This window comes from Cryptomeria japonica, chromosome 10 (genome assembly GCF_030272615.1).
Source record: "Cryptomeria japonica chromosome 10, Sugi_1.0, whole genome shotgun sequence".
Lineage (NCBI taxonomy): Eukaryota > Viridiplantae > Streptophyta > Pinopsida > Cupressales > Cupressaceae > Cryptomeria > Cryptomeria japonica.
The window spans coordinates 805,834,402-805,851,200 of record NC_081414.1 but is presented as its reverse complement, the minus strand read 5'-3'; the positions used below and the strand labels follow the sequence as shown (position 1 = coordinate 805,851,200).

At 37.7% G+C, this 16,799-nt stretch overlaps 1 protein-coding gene across 1 annotated transcript; it reads left to right on the top strand.

Moving 5' to 3' along the window:
• Positions 1-12,680: 12,680 nt before the first annotated feature.
• On the top strand, positions 12,681-14,099 carry LOC131079904 (probable E3 ubiquitin-protein ligase XERICO). Its single transcript, XM_058017946.2, has 2 exons — positions 12,681-13,594; positions 13,799-14,099. The coding sequence occupies exons 1-2, from the start codon at positions 13,008-13,010 to the stop codon at positions 13,803-13,805; spliced, it is 594 nt and encodes a 197-aa protein (XP_057873929.1). The 5' UTR covers positions 12,681-13,007; the 3' UTR covers positions 13,806-14,099.
• The last annotated feature ends 2,700 nt before the right edge of the window (positions 14,100-16,799 follow it).

Here is a 16,799-nt window from a genome sequence, read left to right as displayed (position 1 = left end):
CTTCCTTGATCCGTACACCTCTACACTGTCTCTGCAATACATACCATGATTTACGGGGTCTACAATTAATGTCTACCAACTCTGTAACAACTTCGTCGGTGTACACACCATCTATCGATGCATGCATGTCTGCCACCTTGACTCCACGTGGCACCTTTATCGATATCCACCTCAACACACTACTTATGTTAGTTCAGACTTAGTCACCGGCCACACACATAACTGGTACACATGTACTGGCTCACTAACCCTACCAACACAAATCACCTTGTCGTTTATCCTTCTGCCAATGTCTTCTGGGTCCTGTCGATACATCATGTTTGCCTGATCATCAAACATACCAGACCTCAATAGCTATTAGGAGTAACTCATCATGTGTAGCTTCATAAATGAAGGCCTTTCACTTCTTCTCATTTTGTTCACCCTACTGCATATCAATGATCACCTAGATGACTCCATGTCATCCTCCTCCAATTTGTTGCATCAACTTTGACTTCCGGTATTTGTTATCTTCAAATCACTCTTCCCATCTGCATGTCAGTAACTCCATATATGCAACAACATAGCCCATTCTTCATTTGCATTTCAGTAGCTCTATGTTTGCACCTGTAGGCTTACTAGCATCTTTCTTCATATGGCCGGTTTACCTCTATCTTGTCCACAACTATCTGTCATTGTCGGTTCTCTGCCATTCCTTCTTACTTGACTAGATTCCTTTGGGTTTTCATTCAACTTGCATTCATTGTCAAAATCCTTCTCACCAGTATCCAGAGTGACAAACTCATCAACTCAACTCAACTCTCCTTCCTTTGTCCTGGTAGCACATCATGCCTACACTTTCTGATCTGGTACATATCTTTGATTTCATGCACCTGTGGCATAGTAGTGATTCACCATTAGATCCGGTGTAAACCACCACACACTTACCATCTGCTATTGGCATTGTACAAGTGTGATCTCCTTGTGTGATCATATACATCTCCTACACAGAACCCAATAGACATCCCCTTTGTCTACCTTACTATCTTGCAACAATCCAAACTATAACATGTTGTATCATCTTCTTCCGGTGGGATTCCTATTGAATGACTTCACCCTTTATGCCAGTATACCCTTCTTTAATGGTTAGCCTTTTGCTAACATGTCGGGCACATGATTGCCAGTTGGAAAGTGTACATCACCTTCGGTGTTGATGTGATCTTTAGTAACATTCCACCTCTTCATCACAATCAACAACCAAGCATCCTGCTCATTGTCAATACATCACATACTAGTTGACATACTCTCCTTATCAGTGATACACTATACCAGTAACCTATCCATTTCATCCACACAGGTCAAACACTAACTTGTGTACCAGTGACCATAGTGGTCATTCATCTGAATGACACTTTCTCCCTTACCTTATCGGTGTCCTGCAACACAAGGTGATATCAAATATATCTCATCCTCTATTCACCCATAATAGTGTTGCACATCCATCTCTTATACCGGTAGACATCCTATATCGGTTGACATCAATGACAATACAATGCCAACAATCTCCCCCTTTGGCATTGATGTCAACTCATGTAGTATCTGACATACTACATAGTCTCTCTCATCCTTTGTGTGATCCAACTCTCCCCCTTTGTATAATCCATGGATTCTTACACATGTAGTATGTGGTATACTACATAATATTTCTCCCCCTTTGACAAAAATGGCAAAGGGCACTGTCAAGATATCACATCTCCTTGTATCTACTGGGCACTGACTAAAATCTTTCTCTCCTTTTTATTTAGTGGATGTATCTCCTCCTTTGATACCAATTGTTACATCTCCTCAAGTCACAACACTTGAGATGGAGGATTCAACCATCAACTGACACCAATTGAGCATGCAAATCTGATACTACTTGTTAAAGCACTCAATTGCAAAAGTTTGAAGGATGTTTCAATGAATACCATTTACTTGTTGATCAAACTGCATCACCTCCCATTTGATCACAAATTTCTTTGGAATCAAATGTGATTTTACTATGAATACAACCAACCAAATGACAAGTAGATACCCTTAACCACATGAAATTCTCTTGGATATTCCTACTACAATTTCCATCATCTACAGTTGGGGCAGTCAGTATCCTCACAAGTTCAAGCGTGTTGGCTCTGCATCATAAGCACTTGAACTCCCCCTGAGTCATACATCTCAGGTCCTCATCTCCATGTATTGGTTGAGTTGTGTAACGGTGATCATCTGATGATCTTTCAGCTTCATCATATCCTCCATGGCCTATGACATGATCCTGGATGTACACAATTCTATACAATGTCATCATCAAGTCATAGATCAGATCGGTTAGCCCAAAAACATGCATGTCTACATGGTTAACAACCTAGACAACATATGTCATTCAGGTCTTCATCTACACCACCTAAGACATAAACACCTTATTCCATGCTACCGAGGCTAATGCAATGATCTCCAACCTCATTGTCTTACATAACCTGCAAGTTCTTGTTAGCAATCATGTCGATAACATCTTGCACATACCAGTTTCCTATACCGGTCCATTATCACTATTGGAGTATCTTCCTGCAACTCCAAACATTTTGTGTCACTGTGCATCTTGTTTCAATTAATAATCTCCATCCATTGACACATGTAGTAGTGATCCAGCTCTGATCTGTAGGTGTGTAGCCAAGGCAACCACTACACACACTTTGATGAATAATGATGAACAACAGATACCCTAATTGGTACTAGGGGGGTGAATCAGTACAGACAAAAACTTTCTCAACAACTTATCAAGTTAAAGCAATACCAACCGGCTATCTTCATCACTGAACTTAACCATGGCAATACTGGTTAAACACAGTAAGATTTTTGACAATATAAACTGATAAGTCTGAACACTTCCAATACATTCAATACTTGATAACAACTTCACCCATAAACATATGCATGTGGTGTGTCACCAATACCATAACCATTAGCTCTGCATGCATAATCACTCAAACAAAGAATCACATGAAAAATGCACAACACATGACATACAGATTTTTCACGTGGAAACCAAATGGGAAAAACCATGGTGGGGATGAAGCTTTTTTTTGAACTCTTTTGAAGCTCGATCTGTTAGGAGCCTAGTCTAGTTAAAGACTTTACAAAAAGGTTCTGCTAGGAACTAATCCTGTTAAAGATCACCCAGTTAAGGGATGGCTATATACCCTGTTAAAGGTTACCCCGCTAGAAGATTTGAAGAAATCAATGATCTTGAGTCACCTGGTTAGAGGATTTATAGTAAGCCTGTTAAAGCTACCCGGTAAAGGGATTTTCCAACTGTTGAAATGGTTAGAAGACAATAGGTAAAAACTCTGAACTGATAACAACACTACATGCCAAGGCAGATCCTTTTCAGTTCCTCTACTTCTACAATCACACTCTGCAATTTTCTCTTACTGGTCTCGCAAGTATCTCATCACTCGGATACACACACAACATTTTCCAACAACTTACGATAACAAACATCATCGACCTTATAGACAACAATTAGGTTGGTAGCATAAACCCTAAACCCTAAGAATCTTAGGTTTACAATACAAGCAGTCCAATCCTGACCGTCCAAACACTTTCCATAGAGCAATACAATTTCAAATAGATCATAAGACAATCTGCATTGTCCATTCTTCACCGCACATAGAAATCAATAACTCATCACGCTTTCTTCTCATACCACCAAGAAGAATGTTCATTCCTGAGGTAGACTTTTAATGCATAAGATCTTCTCATGCAAGATCCTCAAGGAAATCCTTCATGTGCACAAAGCTGACATGGCATCATGATCTCATCCTCATCTCTTAGCTAACTCATCACAGAATGTCATCGGTTTCATCGCACAAGCGAGATTGCCAAACCGGAAACCCTAGAGCTAAGACTACCAACCGGTAGTCACACTCAGTGAAACCTCGACACCGGTTCACCAACTTCTTTCAATATGCATACCAGTTCACTTACACTTATTGACATTAATGAAAACATACATTATCATCATATCAACATGTCGGTTCATCATATGCCAACACACTTATCTTCTTATTTCCATCCTTCATACTGACGACAACTTATTCTTCCAAGTGTTCTCTTCCACTGATGGGGTGAATAATAAATTCAGTGTACTACTCCCCCTAAGGTCCTGCATCTCCTTTAAGACTTAGGAGATATCACTTGTGCATTGAATGCACAGTGCTGGTCCAAGGTCTTCTTCCTCCATACCTGCTTGGTCTCATTCTTCTTCCCATTTTTAGTCATGGGAGCAGGTCTTACCATCTTCTATTGATGGGTCCTTTCATTTCTGGACTTTGCATCGTGACTGGAGACAGTGCTATAGTAGCACACAACATCCATGCCAATCTCATGGTTACGGAACCATTCAACATACTAGTTTTCTCTTCCTTTTCTAATCATGCCATTGTGGCTGGTTATCGGTTTCCTTGGATTCCTTGATTGTGCAGGAACATTTCTCCTCTTGTTACAAGCAAGTCTATGTTGCTCATATCCCTTGTAATTGCTCTTACACTGAGCATGGTTGTTGCACTGGTTGCCATAGGAATGTATATTCTTCTTCCCGCATTCATAACTTCTATGGCCTAATCCATTGCAGTAATAACACACAACATTTACATTATTAGGAACAACAAATGGATTCTTCCTAGTACAACTGGGAGAGGGGATATGCATCCTTCTACACCTAGATGTGTATACACATAAAAATGGCTATGAGCGATTAAATAAATATTTAATATAAATATTTATTTAATAATTATTCTTCTATTAAATAGTTAATTTGAAAAGATTAATTAATTTAATTCATTTCATGTCTTTCTATTAATTAATTTAATTGAAACATTTTATTAATTAATTAGTTATATCCTTTTCTTCTAATCAATTAATTAAATATCTAATATTTAATTATTCCTCTAGTCTCAATTATTAAATGATTTCTTAAATTATTTAATTCTTTTCCAACTCACCTTCCATCTCCACTTCATCTTTCCTTCGCCAGCTCATCGATCATATGGCTAAATTAATTCAACAAAATTAAAATAAATAAAATAGTTATTAGCCACTTATCTCCAACTTCCAAAATAAATGAAATATTGTGTACATACACATATTTCCTAACCTTCTTCTATATTCTCTCCAACATCCCTACATCTTAGGAAGGACTTGAGTCCACTTGTCCTCTCATGCCTAAATCTTCTCCAACCATCCCTAAATTCCCTCAGTCTGCAACCCAGTCAAGGTGAGATGAGTGACACTTGTCTTCTCCTTCCCCCTTTCTCTCAACCTTCACCTTTCCTCATAGACATCCAAATTTGCAAATCTGGTCATAACCATTGATCCAAGACACATCATCTTATCCTCTCAAAAGTCTATAAAAGTAGGAGTTTGAGTTGAGAAAGAGTTAGTCTTAAAGTTAAAAAAATTTGAGTTGATCCAAGACACATCATCTTATCCTCTCAAAAGTCTATAAAAGTAGGAGTTTGAGTTGAGAAAGAGTTAGTCTTAAAGTTAAAAAAATTTGAGTAAACTTATGCATTCGTGAGTTTTTATCTTGAAGAAATTTAGCAATTTAGCATTTTTCATTTAGCATAATCATTTAGCTTTAAATCATTTGCATTGCATATCATAGTATCAATTATCAGCCCATTCTTCATATGCCATCTTGGAAGCTACCAGTTCTTGTCTAAAAGCAAATCATCTACAACCAGGAATAGTGGAGTTAGGACACAATGAGACTTAAAGCATGAAGGTAATAATAGTGTTTTTATTTTATATCAATTTTATGTAGTTTCATTGGTTGAGTTTGGATTTCCTATAGCATTTCCTTTGTATTTTGTGAAACTAATATGTTGCAGGTAGTATTCTGCAGATAAAATTCAAGTCGACACAAGATGCATTATGCTTATATGCATGATTTTTATGAGATCGTAGATTGTTTCTTCTAGATCCCTTTCTACATTCTTCTTCTCTATGGCCATAGCCATTACATGCAAGGAAATAACCGAAGAAAGGAGGCTTATTACTTACAAATTTATTCTACCAAACATGAGGTGATCTTATTGGTTTGGCATCTCCATCTCTGCTTCTTCGGGAATGGATCTTGGGTTGTCCATTCTCTGCAGGTCTTCCATCAAATCCCTTCTTCTTCTACACTTGTCTTGATTTGTGGACAACAACATCTCCTTAGCCTCTTCTAGTTGTCTTATCAGATTTGCAGCACATTCTTCACATTCCTCTAGAATTCTGCGTAACCGATCTTGTTCTTCAGCAACAGTTTTCTTTACCCTTTTTAGTTCTCTTCTTGTTTTGTGAAGTTCCTCAAGAGCACCTGCGAGCTCTGCCTCAATATCAACTTCTTCTTCTTCTTCTTCTTCTTCTTCTTCTTCTTCTTCTTCTTCTTCTTCTTCTTCTTCTTCTTCTTCTTCTTCTTCTTCTTCTTCTTCATCACTCCCAAATAGATCTTGTCGGGGGATCTATCTGCATTATCACTTCTTGATGTGAGCTCCTCACATTCTGTCTCATGGGCCATGAAGAGACGAGTTTCCTCATCATCATTACTGCTGCAATAATCTGATCTGCCTTTGTCATTTGCATAGGTGTCTGCAACATTGTTCTTCTCACTTCCACAAATTGATCCAGCAGTCCAGGGTTCATTTCCATAGAGCTTATTTAGTCTATCCCATAGACTCTTTACCGATCTACACTTATCCACCTGTGAGGAAACATCACTGGTTAGTCCATTAAATATAGCCTTCATGGCTTCTTCATTGCATATGCTTCTTCTTTCTACTTCAGGATCGGTGAGAGGACTGTCATGCTCGGGGAGACCATTTACAATTGACATACAAACATCATAACCTAAGGCAGACAAATAGACTTCCATTCTATAACTCCACCTAGTATATTTTGACCCATAAAAAACAGGAGTTGGGATTGACTCTAAACAAACCATTATGTCCTTAAGCCAGAATCTACCCAAGCTAGAGAAAGCTCATCTGACTAGGAACCTAGGCTCTGATACCAATTGTTAGACACAATGTACCATTGAGAGGGGGGTGAATCAGTGGTTCTCAATCTTTTTCCTTTGATTATCTTCTGTGTGTATACCGATTATCAAATCTAACTCAATGCAAGCTTACTGGTTAGTGGGGAGACTAAACACAAATGCATTCACATAAGAGGGACATCACATAATTCCAGCATATACGAGGAAAACCCAAGATGGGAAAAACCTCGGTGAGAAATGTTGTTGGAGTCTACTACTCCAATCCAGCCTCACAATGAAACACTTCGGTTACAACATTTAGGGAACCAACCCAAGGAGTACCACCCCTGCAGTTTATGGGCACCAACCCAAAGGAGTTACAACCCCTGTTGTTTATGGGCACCAACCCAAAGGAGCTACAACCCCTGCACCAAGCACCAACCCAGTGATCTTCAAAGAATCATTATCAAATATAAAAGTAATAACCTGTTACAAGTGAATCTTGCAGCCACTTCATATAATCTCTCTACTGGTATCACCCCTTCTCTACCTTACCGGTTCTCTACTCTTCCTTTTAGTCTATCTCTCTTCATCTTTCTGCTAGATCACCATCTTTTTCTCTTTGTTGCACTATTTTGTTGCTCTTCTCTATCGGTTTGGTCATTGTCGGTATACTTCTCTCACATACTCACTTGCAGACTACCGGTTCTTCACTAGTGTCAATTGATCCTCTCAACCTGATTCTCTCTTGCACACACTTAATCTCTCTCCAGATACTTGTTGAGTACTTGACTAATTTCCTCTCACATGCAGAAGCAACACTCTCCCCTTCAACAACACCAAACGATATCTTTGGCTCACATACATATAGCCATATTTTCCCACCAAGAGCAACATTCAAACTTGGCGCCTTAGGGTTTCTTCCACTAATCACGAGGCACACTAAATCCAATCATATTTCATTCGATCTGATCTCCAATACAACTACTTGCACATCACTGCCATTAACATGCCTTCCAAAACACATTTTCTATGTTTAGCAAACATAAACAGTCAGTCGGCGAGACACAAGATCAATAACCATTAATGGCTCACAGATTTCATCACCAACCTCATCCTGCACCTGGACACTCTGCATCGATCACCTCAGTTCTACCTTCCTCGAGCCGCACACCTCTGCACCGTCTCTGCAACACATCCCATGATTTACGAGGTCTATAATTAATGTCGATCAACTCTATAACAACTTCGTTGGTGTACACTCCATCTACCATTGCATGCATGTCCGCCACCTTGACTCCACATGGCACCTTTGTCGATATCCACCTTAGCACATTGCTTATATCGGTTCAGACTTAGTCACCGACCACACACTTAACCGGTACACACATACTGGTTCACTAACCCTACTGACACAAATCATTTCGTTGGTTATCCTTCCTACCAATGTCTTCTGGGTCCTGCCGGTACATCATGTTTTCCTGATCATCAAACATGTTGGACGTCAGCAACTATCAAGGGTAACTCATCATGTGTACCTTCATAAATGAAGGCATTTCACTTCTGCTCATTCTGTTCACTTTGCTGCATACCGGTGATCACCTAGATGACTCCATGTCATCATCCTCCAGTTTGCTGCATCAACCTTGACTTCCGGTATTTGTGATCTCCAAATCACTCTGCCCATCTGCATGTCGGTAAATCCATATATGAAACATCATAGCCCATTCTTCATTTGCATTTCAGTATCTCTATGTTTGCATTTGTAGGCTTACTAGCATCTTTCTTCATCTGGCCAATTTACCTCTATCTTGTGCACAACTATCTGTCACTGTCGGTTCTTTGCCATTTCTTCTTACTTGACTGGATTCCTCTGGTTCTTCATTCAAATTGCATTCATTGTCAAAAGCCTTCTCATCGGTAGATAGAGTGACAAACTCATCAACTCAACTCAACTCTCCTTCCTTTGTCTCGATAGCACATCATGCCTACACTTTCTGATCTGGTGCATATCTTTGATTTCATGAACTTGTGGCATCGTAGTGATTCACCAGTAGATTCGGTGTAAACCACCACACACTTACCATCTTCTACTAGCATTGCACAAGTGTGATCGCCTTCTATGAGCATATACATCTCCTACACAGAACCCAATAGACATCCCCTTTGTCTACCTTACTATCTTGCAACAATCCAAATTGTAACCTGTGGTATCATCTTCTTCCGGTGGAAGTCCTACCGAATGAATTCACCCTTTATGCTGGTATACCCTTCTTCAATGGCTAGCCAAATGCTAACATGCCATACACATGTTTGCCAGTTGGCAAGTGTACATCACCTCTTGTGTTGATGTGATCTTTAGTAACATTCCACCTCTTCATCACAATCAACAGACAAGCATCCTGCTCATTGTCAACACATCACATACCAGTTGACATACTCTCCTTACTGGTGATACACTGTGTCGGTAACCTATCTATTTCATCCACACAGGTCAAACACTAACTTGTGTACCGATGACCACAGTGGTCATTCATTTGAATGACACTTTCTCACTTACCTTACCGATGTCCTGCAACACAAGGTGATATCAAAGATATCTCATTCTGTATTCATCCATAACAGTGTTGCACATCCATCTCTTATACCGGTAAACATCCTATACCGATTGACATCAATGACAACACAATGCCAACAGTTACTATCTAGTTTGTCCAAACTTTCCACCTTCCACGGGTCATCCTCCTCCTCATCTTCATCATCATTGTCGGTTGCTTCCTCCTCCTCCAATTCTTCCTCATAATCAACTAATCTTTTGCCTCCTCCAATCTTTTTCACCATGTGGTTGACCAACCTATTCAAGCATTTGCGAGTGCTTTTTCTCTTACCATCATCTTTGACACCCTCCTCCTCATCATCCTCCTCACCACTAACCACTTCCTAATTTGTAATTTTGTGGTTTTTAGCTAGGGTGATGGTCTTTGACATTTGTTTTTCTTCTCCGTGTTAGAGGTAGAAGCAGAGAGTTTATCTTAGCATTGTTGCTAAAATTATCATAGTCATGATTTCAATATTTAGAACAAGATTTAGCTCACCCCTTTTTAAATTATGTGATAGTGATTACTTGATCACACTAAGTTATTAACAAAGATGTTTTGAGATTTTTGAAAAAATAAATAAATAAACAACATATATTAGAAGTATAACAATGATCTTGTCAATATTAACAACTGTGTGTCCCTCCTTTTATGATAAAAGAGAGGAAGCCTCGCTTCACCTTTATGTTCTATTTATATCCATTTGCCATCTATTATTGCATTCATTTTTGCTACAAGCTTTTCCACTAAGCTTAAATAACAACTCTACAAAGCAGAAATAACAACTCTACAAAGCAGAAATAACAACTCTACAAAGTTGATATATTTATAAGATTGAAATTGATCAAAGATAAAAATAAATAAATGATGAAACTTGAACTTATATATTTAGGGTAAGATTGCTAAGTTTATTCCAATGCTATTTATGGAGGTGGCTATTGTTTGATTTTGACTTTAGAGACTAAAGTATAGTATGACTTTCAATATTGATAATTTGAAGTAACAATTTTATTAGACAAATAAGATGATTGTTCATATAATTTAACTAAAAATAATTAGTATCCATCCTCTTGTTTGAGAATGGAATCTATGACTATTTATAGTTATAGTCTAATTAAGGTTACTTGTGGAGAGATTTATTGTTTGATATGGGCTTTGGAGGCTGTTTTAAACCCTTTAGTTGAGAATGAAGAAGGAAGAAAAAATGATTTTTCCATATAATTTAAGCGATGAATTTATTGGAAGGATAGATGATTGTTAATATTGTTTAAATTAAATTATTATATTTAATTTATCAATTGAAATTTCTTTATAATAAAACGGTTAACAATTTTAACATTAAACTAAAAATATTAACCATTACATATCTAATTGATTGAGAAACCCCATCACATAATAAAATTCATTCAACAAGCCAATAAAACCCTCTATCCTTAAAATAATAGAAAGGGACGGAAAGAAGAAAAATAAAGATTAGGAGGGAAGATAAAGAGGAAGAGCACCAAGAGATTGTTTTTTTTTATATTTTTTTTTATGGAGGACATTTCATCCACAAAATCATTTTAGCTACCTTAAATGGCAACATGAGCCTTAGGCTGAAACCTCTTTGGCTAAGAGCCAAGGACTAAGGGGTATCCATTTTGCCAAATTCGCTTGGGGCATGAACTCACCCTCGTCCCTTATAATATTGAAGCCTAGCACTTAGTAAGACTTATCCTTAGTGGGCTTATTAAAAACCATTCAACTTCATCAACAAACCAAGGGCCCATTGATGACTTTTTTGTTGTTGTTGTTGGAGAGCTTTATATCAAACCCATGATATTCATTTAGTTGTACGATATAAGAGCACAAGACTTAAGTTGAAACCTCTTTAATTAAGAGTCAAGGATGAAGGAGGTATCCATTCTTCCAAATCCCTCACACAATCCCTACATCATACTTTATGGTGGTGGAGAACTTTTGCTCTTAAAAGAGAGGTCACAAGTTCAAATCCCACAAGGGGCAAGGTATGTATGTCTCATTTGTAGCATAATTAGGTGTCTCTCGCAAGGAGTATGGGGTAGTCCCATATTGCTCTAACCCATTTGTAGGCCCATATACAAATTTCTAACATCATGGACTATAAAAGATCCGATCCTTTCCTTTATAAGATGTTTGATCCTTATGAATTCTTATGGAACCATTCAACTTCACTATTAAACCAAGATTTTGAAAATATCCATTCTCCAATTTCATTTCAATGACACGCCGTCTCCATTTTTATTTCCTACATCATCAATAGTTGTGTACATTTTGCAGATGTAATTTTCAATCATTCTATAAGAGCACAAGCCTTAGGTTGAAACCTCTTTAGTTAAGAGTCAAGGATGAAAGAGGTATCCATTCTTCCAAATCCCTCACACAATCCCTACATCATACTTTATGGTGGTGGAGAATTTTCGCTCTTAAAAAAGAGGTCACAAGTTCAAATCCCACAGGGGGTAAGGTATGTATGCCTTGTTTGTAGCGTAATTAGGTGCCTCTTGCAAGGAGTACGGGTAGTCCCACATTGCTCTAACCCATTTGTAGACCCATATACAAATTGCTGGCATCGTGGACTATAAAAGATCCGATCCTTTCCTTTATGATGCTAGCATCTTACCATGTTTGATCCCTTATGAATTCTTATGGAACCATTCAACTTCACTATTAAATCAAGAATTTGAAAATATCCATTCTTCAGTTTCTTTTCATTGACATGCCGTCTCCATTTTTATTTCCTACATCATCAATAGTTGTGTACATTTTGCAGAGTTATTAGTCATAGGATTGGAAAAAGAGGGAGAGGAGATAGTGGAGAGGAAGGACGTCACGCTGGCGGCTTAAGATCGAGTTAGATTCTAGTGACACGTTATAATTCCGTATCAGCTTTTTCGTCCTAATTTTCTACCACAAGATTGAAGAAATTTTTGCCCTCTCAATTGTTTAAAACATTAAAATTTCATTACAACAGTTAATAAACCAGATCCTAGTCAAGTTTTACAAATTAGCGTATTCCGCGCCTCTTCCTCAAATTGGAAAATTTCTCGTCTCCACCTAATATACATTGTCATCATCCTCATCAAGTTTTACTATTGTGCGATTCAGATCCGATCCGAATTCCCCATTTGACAAACAGTCTAAAAAAACTTTTCAAAGTGGTTAGAAGCTTCTATGATTTGGCCTTGACCCCTACCAAAGCAACCACTCAACTTGCCACTAAAACAGGGGTCTCCCACCATTTAATACATCCAGCAAAATAGGGTCTGCTTTTTCTTATGTTTTAACATTCTGCCATTAGATTGAGGCTTACTGTTCTGCAGGTGTGAAACAAAAAGGGAGAAGAAGAACAAGGTGTAATGGGGTTCCCAAGCTTTTCTGGTGTCTCTACTGGGCTTCTGGTTATAATCAACACAGTTCTCTCAGTCCAATCTGTTAAGGACATTGTCAAATCATTTATGCGTATTCTGGGTTTATTTTTTACATCTTCTGCTGATAATGTACAGATAAATAGCAGGAGTAACCAGCTTCTGAGAAGGGAATATTCAAATTCGAATCCTGAAACATCTTCAGAGACTGCTCCAGGTTTGGGGTCTGAGCTCGCCCAATTGCCCGTTGTGGCTGATGAAATCAGGCAGAATCTCCCTGTTGTGCCCTATACAACACCTGCAAATAATACCCATGTGGGTGAATGTGCTGTTTGTCTGTGTAGGTTTGAGGAAGGGGATCAAATAAGGGAACTGCCATGCTCTCATTTCTTCCACAGGATTTGCCTTGACAAGTGGTTGGATCACCAACAAACAACTTGCCCTTTATGCAGATTCTCCCTCATACCAGAAGAGACTGCCATTAGGCTGAGGAGAAGAGAGCAGGAACTAACAGAAGAGCTTATGTTCTGGTTCTCCTCCTTCCATGGCCATGGATTTCACAGTATGTGGTGGCTAAGGTAATCATCTTTATTTTTGATCCTGCAGTTGGGTAATTTTCTTTTTTGATTAGATTATTTGTGCTTTTAAAAAGTTATGCAGTCGTATCTTTTTTCATCAAAAAGATCAGTCTTTTTATGATTCTGCTGATAAAATTATTTGGGTATTTCTATTATGCCTTTTAAGTAGACATTGTTGCCTCTCATTCTGTTGGGTACTTTCAGGGCCTAGGGACATACCTTCTGTTAATTGTTGCTGGAGTATTATAGATCAGACATTCAACTGGGGCATTTCATTTGGACAATTGCGCCTCAAGATTTGTATATATATAGTATTTTTATTTCTCCTAATTTTCAGCATGTAAATCTATTTATTTTCCACTCAGACCCAGATGGTCTGATGGATTGAATTTTTCAGCAGCAGAACTCTTCAAAGCAATATTGGTATTATTTAAATATTTCCGTTTCAATGGCAATCTTTCGAGAGGCAACTATGAAAAATGAATGGATTGGTTGTTCTTCATCATCTTTGCAGTATGATTTTCTTATACCTCTCTCTTATGGGATTATTTTTGGTTATTTCATATCCATATGTGTATTTCTAACAGCAAATCTATCTCTAGTTTATAGTTTGTATACGCCTTTGTCTCCTGGAATATATGGATCTATTGCATCAGAGATCTTGGGAACTCTCTGAAAATGGATAAGATAGGATTTGGACTTATGACTGCCCAATATGGCTTATCGCATTAGTGGTGTGTATCAAGCCAACCCACATTTAGGTAGGCCAAATCCTCTGGCCAGGTAAACAGAGGTGAGACTAGTGGGATTTTACCTGGGGTGATTCCTGTTGCAGTTAGACGTAATCCAACGGTCGCATGGCTCACCTGGCTGCGTGTGATTGTAGTACATGTCTGGTGGAAAAAAAATTCATAGCCAATTTTGTAATTTAGGCATCTTAGCAAGTGTTGATTAGTGTTTAATGCCTAAATCACATCAGCTGGAAGAAACAATAACTACCCTATATGGCCTAATGGGCTGCTCTACCGCTGATGTACTTCCCTCTTTCAGGACAAAGTGTGGATTGCTAACCTGCCAACAGGAATAGTTCTTATTCCCTCAGAGCTCAGTGCCCTTTACTCTCCTAAATAGTTTATCTGTTTTCTGGGGATCTTTCATCTCAGTCAGTAATTCTTATGATAGCTTAAGCATCTGTGATTTCTTTGAATATTTTCATTGAAAAATGGATGGATGATTAAGTTTGGATTTCATGAATTGAGCACGGTCAGATCTCCCTTTAATAATGCAATTTATCAGTAAGTTCCAGTTTTTGTAATACACATTAATATTGGTTCTGATAAGTATCTAGTTCACATCATTTCTTTCAGAGGAAAAGAAAAAGGACTGGAGGCTTGGTTCGATTTGTGAGAGCTTTCAATGGTAAAATATGAGGTCATGAGGTCCAGTCTTTCCAGTCTATGTGATACTGAAAGACATGACGTACCAGCATCATTGATCATGTTAACAAATTTACCAAATCACTGCAATTTATAAGAGACTACCCAATTCCTCCAGTCTTTAAAAAATAAATGAAATTAAGCTTAGACAAACACTTATTTGTGTGAGGCAAAAGCACGTCTCAGACCAGGTGTTTTGTGTCAAATTAGACCCAGCTTGGCATAATAATTTGTTAGGCCTGCAAAAAAACGAAGAGGGAAGGCTAACTGCTGACAAGCCTCAACTGTGCATCTCACCTGCAGCAACGAACTATGACTTCTACTATATATGCATATTCTATGGGACACACCTAAAATAGTAAAAGGTACCTTGGAAAAGAAAACAAATGTTATAATAGAAACAAAACAGACGGTGATCAAACCATTTTCCATTCCATGTTCTATTTTAAGCTCAATAGATTAGATAATAAGCTATCGATACGCAGTAGGGATCGGGATTCAGCCCTTAGTAGTTAATTATCCGGATCCTTTATAGTTTGATCGAATCCAGAAGGAAACTTTACATCTAAAAGAAGGGTACCCATAGATGACACTTAAGATTTTCCTATTTCTGTATGTATAGATGACACTTCAGATTTTCCTATTTCTGTATGTTAAATTATTGCAGTATGTTGAGATAGAGTTTTGATCGTTTCCTGTTTAGGTTAATGGAATTTAACAGCTTTTGGAAACACAAGCAATGCTGGTAGTATTTGAAAAGGTTTTTTGGGTTAATAAAATTATAAGTTGTATCTTTTGAAAATGGAAATGGAAATAGATTCTTTTATGATTTACGATTTTGGGCGGTCTGTTTATAGGTCTACAGATGGCTTATTAGTTATTACTCTTTATTCTTTGTGGAAGACACCAAACTGTGTTACAAACGAGACATACATACCTTATCCTCTGCAGAATCTGAACTTATGACCTCTTTCAAGAATACAAATCATCTACCACTAGACCAACTCACCCTTTTTAGAAAATAAAAATCATTGAGTAACTTTTAAGTTTGCGCTCCTGATGGTATGAACCATTTGATCTTTTGATTTGTAAGTGTTAATAGTTCAACAAGAACAGATCTATACCTTCCAATTTCTTATGGGATTGTGTCACTATGGAAGGAACTTGGGCGCCTATTTTTACTCCTAGGGCAGTCCCATCAAATTGACAAAATGCAGCGACAGGAACAAATTGAATCTTTTACTGTAAAAAAAGGATTCCCATATATATAGCTGCAAACTTTCAGCTGGTACCGGGGTGGGGCCTGAAAGTTCAGTATTTTATGCTATGTGAAAGTTTGCATGATATTTGAAAAAAAAGTTATAGTTTCTATCCGTATATAGTTACCATAATTTCTCATCTGAAAATCTTTATTGACACTTAAAATTTCTTAGCATAAAAGAATTTAGAAATTCATAGAACCCCTCAAATAAGTCGTAGTTTTCCTCATCAGCAGCTGTTGAGAAATTTTAGGTAGTCCCCTCTATGGAAAAGTATTAATGGCATATTATTGGAGTTCAAATAGGTTTTACAGTAGCTATTAAATACAAAATTTCTTTCTGATCATTTCGAGCATAAATATTATCTTAAAGGCAAACATCAAAAGAATGTAAAACTTTAAGAATTTTTGTTAGTTTTGTTAGTTTTGTAGCTATTTGATATGGGAGCACAAGTTTTTAGGCTGAAAACTCTTCAGTTAAAAATCAAAGACTGAAAGATATCCATTTTGA

Bases quoted from the DNA above. Each gene is read 5' to 3' on its own strand.
- LOC131079904 (XM_058017946.2), top strand. From the start codon at position 13,008: ATGGGGTTCCCAAGCTTTTCTGGTGTCTCTACTGGGCTTCTGGTTATA.